This window comes from Cyclopterus lumpus, chromosome 15 (assembly GCF_009769545.1).
Source record: "Cyclopterus lumpus isolate fCycLum1 chromosome 15, fCycLum1.pri, whole genome shotgun sequence".
NCBI classification, from domain to species: Eukaryota; Metazoa; Chordata; class Actinopteri; order Perciformes; family Cyclopteridae; genus Cyclopterus; species Cyclopterus lumpus.
Window position 1 is genome coordinate 22,898,955 of NC_046980.1, and position 17,516 is coordinate 22,916,470.

Here is a 17,516-nt window from a genome sequence, read left to right on the forward strand (position 1 = left end):
AGATACTTTATTCATAACCAGAAAAAATGCAAAGTGTATACACAGTGAAATTGTTGCAAGGTTTATTGATGTTCAATTTACCCTCCGTTTGTGTGGAATGTCCTGAAGAATCTCCAGTCCCCCAGAAACCAGAAGAGTCTACCAGGAGGAGCATGGAAGAGGACTCCTCCCCCGACTGCCGAGGATGGAGGACCACAGGACCAGATGAGAAGGATGGAGGACCACAGGACCAGATGAGAAGGATGGAGGACCACAGGACCAGATGAGAAGGATGGAGGACCACAGGACCAGATGAGAAGGATGGAGGACCACAGGACCAGATGGAGAGCGGCGGTTGCCTTTCTGTTAGTGGGCGGAGTAAGTAATCCCTCACTAAGACTACAGAAGTATCATTAATACGATTCCATCATTGGAGGCCAGATTCAACACACTAATGTAAAGGTTGTTGTGTAGTTCAGTTCAAATGAATTCATCTCTTGTGTTTGTGACAGGACCCCCTTGCCCGTCCACCCAAACCCCGCCCCGCCCCGCCCGCCAGCCGAGAGGGCGAGGGGCGTCCCGTTCCCACCGGCACAGAGGACGTAGTTTGTCTCCGTCTGCTTCTTCTGTGCTGGTCGGTTCGGGAAGCTCCTCACAAACATAGGAAGCAGCTGTTTGCATCTGCTCACAAATCCAGAATGAGACGGAAGCTTCTGGCTGAACAAGATTCATAATTATTATAAAAGCTTTACAGCATTTTATTTGTCACATATAATACTGTATCTTCATGTAAACTGTGTACAGTATTAAGACTGTTATCTCCTGAAGAGTTGAATGAATAAATGTACAACAAAATCTCAATCTGTCTTTTTATTATTAAAAACTACTGGGTCAGCGTTATGATCTTCATATTGGGTTATAAATCAGATCTGTAATGGTTGATTCTTTTATACACTACAATGTTATAGTTTTTATATTTCCCTTTTGGGTTGTTGATTCATAACAGTGAGCGCTTGGTCACAATCACCGGTGGACGTTTGACAGAGAGGCCGGAGCGAACGCATGCAATGGCAGAGTGGTCACTCAAGTCTTGACTGAAGACTCCAGACTTCCTGTTTATAAATTAAAATATGAAACCATGAGACTGAAAACATAATTCTTTCACTTTCAGGCTACTCGATAGCTTAATTTTAAATGCTTAATTTTTACTGTAGCTTTGAATCAGTCTGAAAATCATGGACCACATTGTTGATAAACTGTTATCTATTGTAATTAGTGTATTTAAATGTATATACATTGAATCATAATAACTAATGAAAAATTATTCAGTTTTGTTGGCCTTCATGAAGACAAGGAGGACAATGAAGTCCTTTATGAAAGTTGTATCGGATCTCACTGAAGAATGGATTATGAATATTAGCCTCCTTGAGACTTTGATGTAACAGCTTTGTACATGTCAATCATTCGAGTGTTTAAGAAGACCCTCCTTGTTTTGTAAATGTCATGTTGAACCTTATTTGGTGTCAGTACCTGAAAGAAGTCTTTCAGTCACATTTACAAATATATGAACCCAATAGAGTAGCTTAAATCACCATTCAATTGGCAGCTTGCACATTGACTGCAGGTTGTTTTTCATATTTAATATTAGCATTCTTTACACACACACACACACGGTACATATTTGATATTTGTATAGCGGCTCGGCCCTGCTTATAACACCGTACAAGTGCGGCGTTGACAGCTATTTGTCCCTGTGTTCCTGAACGTGTCACAGGGACGTGGGCGTGGCCAAGCACCTCGGGATAAAAGCACTCCTCCAGGGTAGCTCGCTCTGTCCGGCTCATACCTGGTTAGGGCTTTAATTGTTTACACCCCGCACTTCATCATGCTCACGCATTCACATTACTGATTAACACACTTCACAATTGTAGTCTTTTCTTTACTTAATTATAGTAAACACCTTTGTCGTCAACTGTCTAAACCCGTTAACGGGGTGTCGCGGTGTCGTTTTTGAGCGCTTCCTACCATTAAACCCGCCCCCCTCGGGGCCATCTGGCCAATAGCAGCAGCTCATACAGAAATCCTTCTTCTGCCGCTAAAACTGAACTCGCTACAACTCCTTGCCTGTCAAGTTGCTTGTGTAAAATAAAAATCAGCATCAAATAAGTAAGTTTTACTTCCACATTCGTCCTTCTGCCGCGGTCCTCTTTAGGTCAGCGCGTCTTTGACATCGGTCTCCGCTATGGAAGCGAAGAAACGGTCACCTTTGGTCCGTTAAGTGGGCTAACAGACGTTGTGCTATTCAGCTAACTAGTTACAAGGATAGCTCCACCATGTCACTGTGAGCTAACAGACGTTGTGCTGTTCAGCTAGCTGTTAGCTACAAGGATACCTCCACCATGTCACTGTGTGAGCTAACAGACGTTGTGCTGTTCAGCTAGCTGTTAGCGACAAGGATACCTCCACCATGTCACTGTGTGAGCTAACAGACGTTGTGCTGTTCAGCTAGCTGTTAGCGACAAGGATAGCTCCACCATGTCACTGTGTGAGCTAACAGACGTTGTGCTGTTCAGCTAGCTGTTAGCGACAAGGATAGCTCCACCATGTCACTGTGTGAGCTAACAGACGTTGTGCTGTTCAGCTAGCTGTTAGCTACAAGGATACCTCCACCATGTCACCTGTGTGACGTGTGATGGGGTGCTCTCTTTCTGTGTGTTGAGATGACTATATTGTGACCTTAATATTTAGTGTCGATTGGCTTATTGACATGTACCTTTTACATCATTCGATGGCACGCTTGAGGTTTAGTGCTCAAGTCTTCCCCGAACAGGTGTTCACTCGGAGGACATTCACAGCTCAGGTGTTCATCTCTCGCCCTCTAAATCTCTCACTGTCAGTCTAATAATAAAGGTATGAATTGCCCTCTAAAATAATCAAAAGGAGATTGCCTTTGCCTCCCTCCCTCATGTGAAGTCACAGAGGGCCAAGATGGCACGCATGGAAACAACCAACCTGCAGCGTCAACCTTCTTAGCATGTGTGGAAATGGAGCTCCTGTATGCAGGCGTTGTTTCAGATATACCTTTACTCACTGAAAGTGTGAGCAGGTGTCCTTATCCCTATTTTCCTGACTCTATTCCAGCTGCAGAATCGGCTCATATCTGCAGCTGAAAATGGGAATCTCCGGTCTGCTGCAGTTCATCAAAGATGCTGCAGAGCCCGTCAACGTGAAGAAATACCGAGGCCAGACCGTGGCTGTGGACACGTACTGCTGGCTGCACAAAGGAGCCTTTTCCTGTGCCGAGAAGCTCGCCAAAGGAGAACCAACTGACCAGTGAGCTTTATTTATTATTATTCTAGCTCTAGCTGAATGTTTCTTGAAAATGGCCACTTATTGCTGTCGGGTCCAAGCATATAGTTGCTGTGCTACAATGACACTCACAGCCCATGTTCTAATTTTCAGACGTTCTTTCTTCAAAACCCAAATATAGTTTGGTAACAAACTATGTTAAACGTACGATACAGGCATGATAAGCAGAGTAAACAGGTTAAGCACGGTCAAACTAAACGATCCAATCGGCACAGGCCATGCATCTTTTAACCAATCAGCTGACTGAAACCAGGGAACTGTTTATCTTTACCAGATCAAATGCTGCGAAAAAGAGAAACCGTTTACTACAATTTTTTTATCGTGTCAATGACACTAACAGTAATGTGGCAACGGCGGCTGCATGTCCAGAACTGATATTGGCATTTTGATTTATTCATTCAATCCCAGGTATGTGTGGTACTGCATGAAATTTGTGGAAATGCTGTTGGCCTTCGGTGTCAAACCAATTCTGGTGTTTGATGGACGCAATCTGCCTTCAAAAAGAGAAGTGGAAAAGTCACGCAGAGAGTGAGTATCTACCTTTTTTTATTGTGCATCAGTGTATAGAGCATACCATCTACGACCTCACATCCGCACCTCTCTCAAACTGAAATTATAAACACACGTTCACAAAAACTATCCAGCACCTTTCGGTGCTAAGCGCCATAGATGATACATTGCGTGACCAGATAGCTGGAGCTAAAGGCTAATTATCCACAAACTGTAAACCGCTTTTCTTCTTGACATAATAAACATATTTACTTTTGCAGTTCATGCATATTGAAGCGAACAAAGCTCATGTTGATCTCTTCAGAAGCCGTCAGTCATTCTTATTTTTTATTTTCTACCCTGAGTGACCTGTGACGTTACTTGGAAAACGGCCCATAAGACCAGTAGATGAAATGAATGAATCTCATTGGTTGGTACATCTGAAACAATCACTGTTTAAATCAAGTTGATGGACTATTATACTCATTCAGTGGTTAAAGATGTTTTTCCTTTTTATCAGAGTGTTCTCTGGACTCTGAAGATAACAGAAAGTTATTCATCATAAGCTCAATAGTGTCTACCCGGGAGATGCCAACAAAAACAAAAACAGCAGCATTAGTTTAGTCACAAATAAAACCATCCAACATTAATTAGCAGCGCTGTTCACACATCAGAGAATTCCACTGCTTTGTCAACAAAGTGGAGAAATTAAACTAATTGTTTCTATTTAAAGTGATGCTACAAAGCAAGTAAGACATATTGAATTATATAACTTAGCTTAGACTGCACACATCAGTATTTATTTAAACTGTGAAGCGCGCCCCTCTAGTGGGGAGCAGTGGTGTTACTGGTGAGGCGCACTGGGAAATGCAGATTTTATTTTTTTTATTTCGAGAACTTTAACTTTACTTATTACAAAAGTACACGGACATAAAACTAAGTCATTAATAAATACAAGGTGACTCTCCACATCCTACCTCCGTGAGATCTTTTCTGCTGATGCCCTTCAAAACAAAAGCTCCTCAATGAGCATGACTTGAGAGTGGCCGTATCAACTCCGCAACCCCGTTTTAAAAATATGTGTCGAGGAAAGCCGGCTCACTGCAGCCACTAATACTGATGAAACTTGCCAGTGGTCAGATTCATGCTGATTACTCCAGAATGTCTTTTGTAATTGTTTTACAATTACAGTCATTCAATAACTATATCCTGTTCCAACATCTCAATTTGGATTAGCTGCCTTTCTCTGTTTTTATATCTTTTATAAACCAAATATCTGATGGACATGTTTGACTTCATGTGGACTGTAGCGGCGTTCCGTCGGCGCGGTTCTCGTTCAGCCGCTAAAGAGCTGCAGACACCTTGAGTCCTTTCCTTACGCGAATAAGATGATTGTATCCTTCATTTCGTTTTCTGGCTTTATTTAAACATGAATCAATTCTACATACACAAAATAAATAAACTCTCTCTCTCTTATGATCTTACGGTCTGTTTCGATCTCCCGGTGCCTAATGCAGCTCGTTCCCGTCACCTGCTGCTGTCATGACGTCATTAAATTGTTCCGTAATTCAGAAAACAAAAAACACCCTTGTGGCTCTTACATGGACGTTTAAGAGCGCTAACCATTATAGGATTAATCTACAATAAATTGAGAGCTGAATGAGGCCAAAGCTGTGAAAACAGATATAGCAGATCACTCGCACAGAAACAAACCCCGCGGAGAATCTCGGATGAAGAAAGAAACCATGTGTGACCATAACAGACACTGCAGCTGCATTGTCGTCTGAGAGGACCTGATGACACGCGGCGATCCAGTGTTTCTTATACCTGGCAACGAACACCCTCAGACAAAGCTCGGCCTATTCGAAGGACTGCATTCCTAAACGGCAACAGAGCAACATTGTTAGGTGTGAAGGTGCAGAGAGGAATGTGCAGACCTGTCGACGGGTGAGGCCAGACAACCCCCGCCGCAAACAAATCCATGTTACACTTCATAATTCGGTGTTGTTCATGTACTTTTCAGGCGCAGAGAAAGCAACCTTCAGAAAGGTCGACAGCTACTACGTGAAGGCAAACTGTCCGAGGCCAGAGAGTGTTTTACCCGCTGTGTTAACATCACCCCGGCCATGGCTCATAACCTTATTAAGGTAAATAAATAATATATATATTAAAATATATATATATATATATATATATATATATATATATATATAATAATAATAATAATACATTTTATTTTAATATATATATTTATTTATATTGTTTTATTTATTTAAGTAAGTACTGGCTGACTGCCAGTACCTTTGAACCAGATGCTTGTCCAGGCCCAGTAGAGGCCCTCTACAATAATATATATTAAAATAAATAAATAATAATATATATTAAAATATGTATGTATATATATATATATATATATATTAATTTTTAATTTTAATATATATTATTATTATCTTTATTTTATTGTAATATATTATTAATTTTAACATTATTATTTATTAATTTTAATATATTATTATTATTTGTAATATATATTTTATTTTAATATATATTATTTATTTTGTTTTATTTATTTTAATATATATTTTATTTTAATATATATTATTATTTATATTGTTTTATTTATGTAAGTAAGTACTGCAGACCCAGTAGAGGCCCTCTACAGTTTCTCTTCCGGTTTGCCAACATCAGAAAGGCTGAGTCAGTATTTAATTTGTCCATTTAGACCCCACAGGTACATGCTTTGCTGTCTTAGTTTCTTTTATACTTAGTGGTTACATCCAGCGATGTTGCATGCCGGGTAGAAAATGTTTTTTTTGTCTGATTTCTTTTAAAAACCAGGCCGCAAGGGGCAGAGGAGTGGACTGTGTTGTGGCTCCATACGAAGCCGATGCTCAGTTGGCGTTCCTCACTAAATCTGGTTTGGCCCAGGCGGTCATCACTGAAGACTCTGACCTGCTGGCATTCGGCTGCAATAAGGTACGGGGCTGCAATGGGGTACGGGGCTGCAATGGGGTACGGGGCTGCAATAAGGTACGGGGGCTGCAATAAGGTACGGGGGCTGCAATAAGGTACGGGGCTGCAATGTGGTACGGGGCTGCAATAAGGTACGGGGGCTGCAATAAGGTACGGGGGCTGCAATAAGGTACGGGGGCTGCAATGGGGTACGGGGCTGCAATGGGGTACGGGGGCTGCAATAAGGTACGGGGGCTGCAATAAGGTACGGGGGCTGCAATAAGGTACGGGGCTGCAATAAGGTACGGGGTACTAGATCCAGGGGATGCATTTCAGGCTGCACAGGTCTTTGCACGGGGATCAGAGTTCTCATATCTGAGTGTTGACGATTTGACATGAAAGTGCTTTTTATTAATTCTTTGAAACTGGTTTACATCTGCAAACGTTTATGCTTATTGACAGCCAGCTGGACCAAGACCCAGATGTTTTACTGTGAAACACACCCATGAAATAGATTAATAAATGATATCGGAAGAAAATAAATAAATAAATGTAATTCACAATGAAACCCAAACCTATATTTGATCAAACTAAATCAAATTGAACTTATAAAATACGATTGAATATAAGTTAGTAAACCAAAAAGGACAGATTGTAGTTTGAGAAACTAAGAAACGACTCAACCCAACAAGGTTACAAATGTTGACATTTAAATAGGAATTTGTCATTTAGCTCAATTTGCTGAAAGCTGTTTGAACAATTTAAAGCTGCTAAGATTTTTTTTATTTTCAAACCGCTTATGATTATTACTTGCTAGTCCACGGGCAAAGCCTCACCAATCATGCGCCAGACATCACTGGTAATACCCAGCTGTCCACAGTGATATTGTGGAGCACAATGTAGAACAAAATGAACAACAATAACATTTTATTTATTGATTTGTTCTCCGTTCACCTAGCTCCATGAAACCTCTCTGCCAACTCTCCACTAATTCTGCCTTTTTTTAATTCTTACAATAATCGTCCTCTGCTACCCAAAAGGACTCCAGCCATGATTCACCAATCCATCCTCAAACTGCTGTCAACCAAATGAGTATAATCTTATCCTGACATCAGCTTGTTGGCCTGAATTAGTCACGCGGCCTTTAGAGAACAGGGCCCTGGTGGATCTATGGAGACGTTTCCATGGGCGGAGAAGATCACCCCTCCAGTGTTGATCATGTCTGCAGCAAACGTTGAGAAACGGCCTCGTGCCGCGCGGCCACTCCGCTCACATTGCCGCGCGACCACTCCGCTCACATTGCCGCGCGACCACTCCGCTCACATTGCCGCGCGGCCACTCCGCTCACATTGCCGCGCGACCACTCCGCTCACATTGCCGCGCGGCCACTCCGCTCACATTGCCGCGCGGCCACTCCGCTCACATTGCCGCGCGGCCACTCCGCTCACATTGCCGCGCGGCCACTCCGCTCACATTGCCGCGCGACCACTCCGCTCACATTGCCGCGCGGCCACGCCGCTCACATTGCCGCGCGACCACGCCACTCACATTGCCGCCGCCTTCTAATCGTCTTTCGCCATCACGCAGGTGATCCTCAAAATGGACAAGCAGGGCAACGGCCTGGAGATCGACCAAAGCAACATGGGCCGCTGTCGCTCTCTGGGGAACATTTTCACGGAGGAGAAGTTTCGCCACATGTGCATCCTCTCTGGATGCGACTACCTGGCCTCCATACACGGCATCGGCCTCGGCAAAGCCTGCAAGCTGCTGCGGCTGGCCCGAGACCCGGATATCCTCAAGGTGAGCCCAGGTGGGGAGGTGGAGAACGTTGCTATTTGAAGTTGTGATTCCAGAGCTGCCTCACTTGATTGATGGATCGACATGGAAACTTATGCCGCACTCCAAACCTGCTTCTGAGGAAAGCCCGTTTACCTCATCTGACCCAAATCTGGAAAACAAAACCCCTCCCGCGTGTCACAGATCAGCTGGTGGAACAAGCGGCATCAAGCATTACGTTAGCAATGCCATGTAGCAGGCGGTTTATTGTGAGCTGTGTTGCCCCGTCAGGTGATCAGAAAGATGGGCCAGTATCTGAAGATGGATCTCGTGATCCCTGAGCAGTACATCGAGGGGTTCGTCCGAGCCAATAACACCTTCCTCTACCAGCTGGTGTTTGATCCCGTCAGGAGGAAGGTCGTACCTCTCAACCCGTACCTCGAGCACATCGACCCGGCATCCCTCAGCTACGCTGGACTGTATCCTCTTGCCCTGTATTTAGTGGGAATGATTTGTTTATGTATTGTTTAGAAAAGGGAACGTCCTCTCCATTACTTTGATCCTTGATGACATTGACTCCAGTAATCTAGGCGATGACAAAGGCTTGCAGATGGCCCTGGGAAACCTTGACATCAACACCATGGAGAGGATAGATGACTTCAACCCAGACAAACCCATCCCACAGGTATCGGATCACAGCACCATTTTTGATAATCAGGTCTCCTTTCACTAACTGTGATGTTTAATTTAGAACATCTTTGCAAATGTCCTCCTTTTTGTAGCTTTTGAAACCCCGTAGTCGCAGCTGGAATCACTCATCAGCTCCCACTGGGCCCAGTATCTGGAGCGGAGACTTAAAGTCAGCAGCCGTTGCCCCGCCCCTTTCTGCTGCCTCCCCAGACAGGCCTCCCTCCACCAGGGGGAAGGAGAGAATCATCAGCCTGGTCGGTCTGAGGCTGTCCTCCAGAGAGCTGCAGGTGAAGAGACCAAGAGAAGGTGAGCCGTTGTAAGATTCATGCAGGCTGCTGAGGTTAAACCGCTGCACCGATAACCTGAAGCACAAACGGGTTAAGTCAATATATCCAGGTCCCCCGTCTGGGGGGGTCAGTGTCTCCAATGGTATGTGCGTCACTTTGTCAGTAAGGGTGCATCCCAAGTCTCTTATTTCTGTATTGAATAAGTACTATCGATTCATCATATCCTCATAAAGCCAATGTTCAGTGTTTACTTTAGTTTGCTACAGATTGACCCAACCCAGTCCACCTTTTATGAAATATAATGTGCAGCTACTGTTATTGGTCCTTTAGGGAACAGTCACTGGCAAATAATAGAAGCAGCCGTTTATCTCATTAAATCTTGTCTTTTTTTCCTTCCGCAGACCCGAGTGTATCAGACCAGGATGTGCTCCAGCAGTACTCGTCCTCCAGTCACAAGCGGTCCAGGTCAGACCAGCATTCAGTCGAGCCAACGCTAACCAGCCCGCCTCGGCCCCGCAACCGCTTCGCCACCTTGCTGCAGAGGCGGAACCAGGAAGCGGAGGAGGACAGCCAGGCCACGTGCAGCAGGTGAGGTCACAGAAACGCCACCACATCGGATCACCTGCTTCCTGTCGGACTCGCCGCTTACTCATCGAGACGCGTACGGTTACCGTGGAGGACGTTGGGGCAAGAAACAGACATGAACTGATTCAGTTTAGTTTGGAGAACGAGTGTTGGCTGAAGGTGAATTCCAACACTGAGCTCAGCGTGTTTGGTGCAGCGATGACGTGGTGGGAGGTTACCAATAACAGAGCATGCCCTCCCTACGCAGATACAATGATCAGACACTCGCAGCTCGCTTCCTGAACCTGTTCCCCCAACATGTTGAAACCACACAATGACGGGGTTAACGATGTGAGCTCCAATAAGATTAAAAACACGGCGACTGAATACGACAAAATACACAGGAAGTTACACGAGCTTCTTGCATCACACTGCATGTGAGCCTGATGTGGTTGTGTTTATTTCCACGTGTAGATTCTTCAGCAGTTCCAGTCTGAGCACCAAGGCGTCTGCTCGGGAGGATTTACCTCAGGAGAAAGAGCCCGGAGCGGGGGGTCCCACCCAGACCAGGGACAGCGAGGAGCCAGACATTCCCTCTGTGGACACCCCCAGCCCGCCTGCATCACCGAGCACCACTTCCCCCAGTTCAGCCAGTCAGGGCCCCAGGCTGTTCCAGTGGTCGGGCAGCTCCTCCACGACGGAACAATTGAGAACGCCGAAGTCCACTTCAGCCCTGTGCGCCCTGCAGCAGTTTCAGTATAAGAAGGAGAGTTTTCCTTTGTCTAAAAACACCCACGGGCCCCCTGGAGACATGTCACCCACACATCAGTCCTCCACTGATGGAAAACCTGAGCTCCAAGATTCACCTCCCTCCCAGGACAGTGCCTACTTCTCCCAGCCTTGCGTCACTTCCTGCCACAAAGAGGAAGTCCTCACCGACAGCTTCCAGGAGGATGCTGCTGCAACTGTGCGTTGATACAAATCTCCACTGCCTCTATAAATCCTTTTGTGGTTGGGTCAGCCTTCACACATACATCATCATCATCGTTTCATGATTCAAGAGTGGGTGTGCGTAATGCTATTTTAGTAGCAGGCTTCGCGGTCTGACCTATCTTTCTTTCACTTCCTCAGGAGATTAATTCAGAGCCAGAGCAGAGTCCCACTCACTCGACAGACGCAGATCAGAAACGTGGCATTCTGAGACCGAAGGTGGGTTTGTAAATCCACTAATATTACCATCCAACTCGAACCGTCACCAGCAAAGCATGCCATTCGTTCCGCTTTTGAAAAAGGGTCAATATAAGTCTACAGTCTCCACAGCTTTGACCTTCATGTAGTTTCACGTAGCCAGAACACAGCATTCTGGTGGAATACAAATAAGGTAAAAAGTCACGTGTTGGTCATGTGACCAAAGGCTCCTGACACATTCTGAGAATAAAGTACATTGTCATGTCTCAATAAGCAGTCGTTCAGTCCCAAGCGACAGCATCGACGTGTGGACGTGCGGTACCCTCTGCTCTCAAGGGGCGGCGCTCTACGATGACATCATCATACAGAATAGACTTAACAAAACCAAAGTCTCAAGTCGTAAAATGTAAAACACTTTGCACGGGACCGGCCGCATTCAAACATGTATTCCAGAGAGAGGCCACTTTCTCATCTTGTTTTATTTATTCACAGTTTCTAAATAATGAAGTCGTGTGTCTCCACTGTTTTTAACCTGGTGGTCTTTCTCCCTCCAGGTTTCAGGTCTGTCGAAGCCAAAGTCCGGCCGCCAGGCTCCAGCAGCACCGGTGCGAACGCTGGGCCCCGCCAGGGCCAGTGGGCTGAGGAGGAAGTCTGTGGCGTCTGGGAAGAAGACCTCGTCCCCCAACAATGAAAACAACCCGGGGGTCCAGGCCACCATCAGCAGCCTCTGGAAGAATTTCAGCTTCAAAAAGTAAAAGAGAAATACTCGAGTTATTATGATTGATGCTTTTTACATGATTCTGATAACCATCTGGTTTTAAGGGAAGGTTTCCTCGTAAACATCATAAAACATAAGTGATATTTTAAACGGATGGATCTGCTCGCATACCACGGATGTTTCAATCGGGTTGAGGCATCCCAAAGACCTGGACATGGACATCTTTTAACTTAAACAGTATTTTATTTGTATTTACTAACTGTTACTGAATGTCAGCTTGGCTATACAGCTGTATAGGGCTGCACCGGTTCCTCAAAGAGGGACGCGGTCCTCCTGCTTTGGTCAACTATCGTACTATAACAAATAAAACCTACAGCAATAAAACTATAATGCACACGAGAAAGCGTCACTCGGTAACGTGCAGATCTCAACAAGTATAAAACAAGCGGCGTCGTAAAGCTGCGTTTCACCCGAGTGACGTCATCAGTGCACGTGAAGCCTGAGCAAGTTGTTTAGTAACCAACCGAAGATCTTACAAAGTAAGTTCTCTGGGGACCACGCACAAGTAGACACAGACCTTCATGTGGCCAATCGGCTCAAAGTTGTCGTATAATCAATCAGACGAGACGGTCAACAAGCATTATTGAATTATGCCGTCCTTCCCAGTATTGAAAGGCTGTCGGTTCTATTAAAGTAATTGTGCTCCATCCTGAGACGCAGAAGACGCTCCAACATGCACACGTTGGAGCGTCCATGTGGAGTTAGAAACATGTGACAATCTGTTGGTTTTTCCCTTTTTTATGTTTCCTACAACTGTTTACATAATGAACTTTCATTTCAAGCTCCATTGACGGCTGTAAGACGTGTTATTCCTTTCATACGATCTTCCCATCATGCATTCTGAACCTCTTCAAACTGTCTTTCCCAAAGGGAACCAGCTCACAACGGGCTTTAAAACTGAATCTCTTTATGAAATAACAAAAATACAAAAGACACGTAATATAATTGGCTGTAATCAACGATTCGAAGCACCGAGGCGTTTATGTAATCTGTTCCGTCCCAGTTTGCACGTTTCCAATCACATCGGGACGGGAGCATTCAGCAATAAACGAGCACCCAAAATATGATGTGTGTTTTTTAGTTTTCAACAACATACCGATATGTATTTTCATTCGTTGGTACACCTGATATTCAGGTGCAGTGCTCAACAAACAGAACGATATGTGCGCTCAGCCGTGGACGAGGCGACAACCACAACACGGTCACGGTCGGACAGAGGAGACGTTTTAAGGCTTCTGATATGCAAAGTAAACGAGCTGTCACGGTGACATCATGTCTGTGGTGACCTGTGACCTGTGACCTGTGGCCGTTGTGTTTCAGGGAGTCCCAGAAGACGGGTCTGAAAGGAGAGCCCATGTCTCCGGTCAAAGACAACCTGCTGGGCAGCAGGAGCCTGATCACCAGCTTCTGATGGTTCAGTGGAGCTTTTAAACATACCGTGTATGTCAAAGCTTTCTTATTAACTTGTTTTTCTTAGTGTACAGTTTTGAAATAAAGTGTGTGTGTGTGTGTGCGTGTGCGCCTGCCTTCAGTTACACAAGGTGGAGTTGCGTCACATCTTGTTATCGTCTGTTGCATCAACACAACATCCCAATAAAGAAAAATGTGTCGCCTAGTAAAAAAAGGCACAATGCATTCCGGAGTGTTTACTGAAAAAGCCCAACACACACACACACACACACACACGCAGGCTGAGGGATGACTGCTGGCTTCCTGTGTGTCCAGAGCAGCGGCCGGTGTGTGGAACAACATACACAACACACAACACCTCACACACACACAATATACACACAACACACACCCTCATACAGTATACACACACAACACACTCTCACACAACATACACAACACCTCACACACCCTCACACAACACCCTCACACACACACAACACCTCACACACAAACACCCTCACACACAACACCCTCACACACAACACCTCACACACAAACACCCTCACACACAACACCTCACACACACCCTCACACACACACACCCTCACACAACACCCTCACACACACACACACACACACCCTCACACACCTTGGATCCGTGTGGCCCCCCCACGTCGTCTGGGTAGATCAGCCCGTTTACGGTGTTCATCTCTCGACACATTCTGCGTGTTCGTATTTCCCTTTTCCTTTTATATATTTCAGATTGTTATATTTTAATCATTTTTAAAGGCCCATAAACTTAAATCTTCTTAGACTACATACAAATATAGACTTTTATGAAGCTGTTTGTTTTGTCTTTAGTTCACAGTTTAATCTTCTTTCCCCAGCATGAAGGTCTTAATGTTGTTTCAAAGCCATCACACTGGACAGGAATGTAGAACATGAAGAATCAGCTGATTAAAATACCATCCTGACCTCCAGGTTATGCTGCATGTACAAACCACAATGTTCTTTTATTTGATCATTTCTAGAAAAGGGTTGTCCTTAATTCACTCCTGACTGGCTTCTTCTGACCTTAAGACCTTCAGCAATAACCAGTTGGAAACATTAACATGTTTTGGTTTTGACGACCTCACATGACCTCCCCACCCACCTGTTATTGAAAATATCTCAACTATAACAACGTTCTATATATCTGAGGATGTGGGCCTTCTGGTGTCCACCAGAGAAGGTCAGCAGGTCGACCTCCCGCTCTGGTCTTTAATGTCTAATGATGGCCAGAACATCTGAGCTAACCCAAATGCCACCGCGCACGCTTCACTTGTGTCCGGGACCCGGACGCCTTCTAAGAGCAGGTGAAGACACTCGATGGACGGAGTGTGAATGAGATGAGTTCATCCTGGGAAAACAATGGTGATCAAAGACATCACATTTCTTTTAGCTGACGCTTTCATCCAAAGCGACTTTCAATAAGTGCATTCGACCACGAGTACAAACTCAGAACAACAAGAATCGAGAAAGTAATCAAACTACTAAATCAACTGAAGTGGCTCTTATGTGCAGGTGTGATGACGCTGTAGCTGTATCATGACCCAGACTCGGTGTGTAATGGATGCAGAACGCTCGGGTACAGCGTGCGGATGTAATTGGTTACCGTAGAAGTTCGGGGCATTCCACAGTGTTTGCTGAGTTTAGACAGTCTGATCTTGATGAGTTTCTACTCTGCACACGAGTGCGGTAGGAATGCCGTTTCCCAGCATTCCCTCTGGCAGCAACACCTGTCGACACTTTTTTTAAGAAATGTCAAACGATCCAAAATCAGTCCTCCATCATTTAGTTGATGGTTACATAACGTCTGCCGGCTGTACGTCGTGGAGCTTGAACGGTGACACGACTCCGCATGTCGGAATCTGAGCGCTTGGGTTCGCCAACGAACTGTCTCTCTGAAGGAAGTAAAGTCAAAAAGTGTCAGAGTAAGAGAAGGGAGCTAACACGCACACACACACACGCACACACACACACACACACACACACAAACACACACACACACACACCATATTTGGGTTGATTATTCATCCATGTTTCAGTCTTCTGGGCCCCGAGTTGCTCTTGGTTCATAGAAGTAAGCGTGTTGTCCTGAAACAGTTAGCGGTCCCAGTTTGGGACCTGGGGGGTCCTGGAGGCCCTGGTTCTGAACCTCGTGTTGGACTTCATGAGGCCTGAGAGGTTGGCTGGCTGAATGTGTGTCAGCCTAAGACGCCCTAAGCGATGTTCCTTCTCCGACTGCTCTATTGGCCACGAGACCTGAGAGGCCAAGCGGTTCTTTCTGCACAATACAAAAGAAAAGTTTGAATTACTTGATTGTATTTGCTTGTCAATGTTTCAAAGCATTTGTTTGGTGTTATTTAATATTATTACTATTTTAATGTGATTTCGATGGAGGTTTTTCAACCAAACACAGATTGTGGTTTCACACTCCTGGCTCTGGTAGTTCTTTGAATGCATCTTTATGTTTTAATGGTTTCTGAGGACACCGATGAGGCCGGTCAGAGGGGATGGATTCAACCATCTTGGTCACTGCAGCCACAATGAACACGTCCACACAAGAGGCTGCAGCTCGGGGCCGACACGTGAAGAATTTATCTCTGAACCGAGAAGGACGCCAGCTATGAGGGGAATGCTGCTCACCGACAAGAGCCTCCGCCGCACCACCTGCAACGTTGACTAATGCAAACATAACGTGTGTGTGTGTCTGTGTGTGTGTGTGTGTGTGTGTGTGTGTGTGCGTCTTTGTTTTACAGTTCCACAGGTATTCATTAAAAAGCACAAGTTTGGACCTGAAACTGAAGCAATGAATGAAACATGAATCGAGGAATCTCGTTTTCTTTTTCTTCTTTTTCTTCTCTCTCTCGCTCTGACTTCTCAAAACGCAGCCGTCGGCGAAAGAGACGTGTACGGACAAAATCACCCCCAACCCCTCACTCACAAAGCACGGGAACCTCTGGGTTATATTTCACGGTGAATCTGCGTGAATCAGATTGACTCTTAAATCTAAAAGATGAACGCTTGAGCTTCAGAAACCAGCTTCCAATGTTTATGCAAACATCTAAATCCTTTCAGAAGTATATATATATATATATATATATATATTTATATATATAGGGAAAAGATGCAAGGAAAGACTGAGCTGTCTTTTTTACACACACACACACACACACACACACACACACACACACACTATTGTCGGGCTTACATTACGACAAAACCCCCCGGAGGAGCCGATTCCTGTAACCATAGTAACTCCCTCCTTGGTGTCAGAGGAGCCGCTGACTGAACTCTGAGCAGCAAGTTGCTAAAAAGGTCTGAAGTCAGGGAGCTGCTCAGAAACATCCTGATCCCGGGGGAGATGTGACCGGGACAGCCCAGAACACATCGGACCGTTCTTCCCGTCTTATGGCCCGGTCAGACTGTCGGGCCAGAGAGCCGGTGTGGCACATCAACCCCCGAACCAGCGATGTGGTCGATGGGACGTTCAGGAACCGAACACACAAATTGCTCAAATTCAAAGCTCATGGGGTCAAACGTAGGGAGGCACGTTTGACCCCATACATCCTCCAACCCGGACAGCTGCTACCTGGAGGACCAGGATGACGGTGAGCTCGGTCCTCATCCTGCTTGGGTCATGTGTTGTGAAGGACTTGGACGTGCTCAGTGGGTGGTCGTCCAACCAGTATGTTGGAACGCAACTCATTTCATTAGTCGACTAAATGAACTCAAGTACAAGTAATAGCTTCATACTGTTGGTCCAGGGAGGTGGACCCAGACGGACAGAGGAGGATGTGCTGTGTGCAAGTTCCTCTCTTCCCATTAGAGGGTCAATCCACCACTGTTAAGGTTACTTTACTCATCACTACTTCTGTTCATTATGTCTGTGGCAGTGGAGGAAACAATAACCCCGGTGATGCTCAGAGAGGCTGTGGTATCCGGTGGGGGGGGGCGTGTTCTCCCAGTTGCAGCGTGGGTTCTCTCTGGGTTCCACAATCCAAAGACAT

The 17,516-nt window shown here is 45.3% G+C and overlaps 1 protein-coding gene across 1 annotated transcript; it reads left to right on the plus strand.

The window, feature by feature from the left end:
• Positions 1-2,023: 2,023 nt before the first annotated feature.
• exo1 (exonuclease 1) lies at positions 2,024-13,700 on the plus strand. The gene is made up of 14 exons (XM_034552565.1): positions 2,024-2,145; positions 3,121-3,312; positions 3,757-3,876; positions 5,861-5,984; positions 6,676-6,813; positions 8,377-8,589; positions 8,857-9,044; positions 9,148-9,250; positions 9,348-9,561; positions 9,944-10,130; positions 10,581-11,073; positions 11,238-11,315; positions 11,849-12,045; positions 13,393-13,700. Exons 2-14 carry the CDS (start codon positions 3,152-3,154, stop codon positions 13,481-13,483), a joined length of 2,307 nt encoding a protein of 768 aa, XP_034408456.1. The 5' UTR covers positions 2,024-2,145; positions 3,121-3,151; the 3' UTR covers positions 13,484-13,700.
• Positions 13,701-17,516: the final 3,816 nt, after the last annotated feature.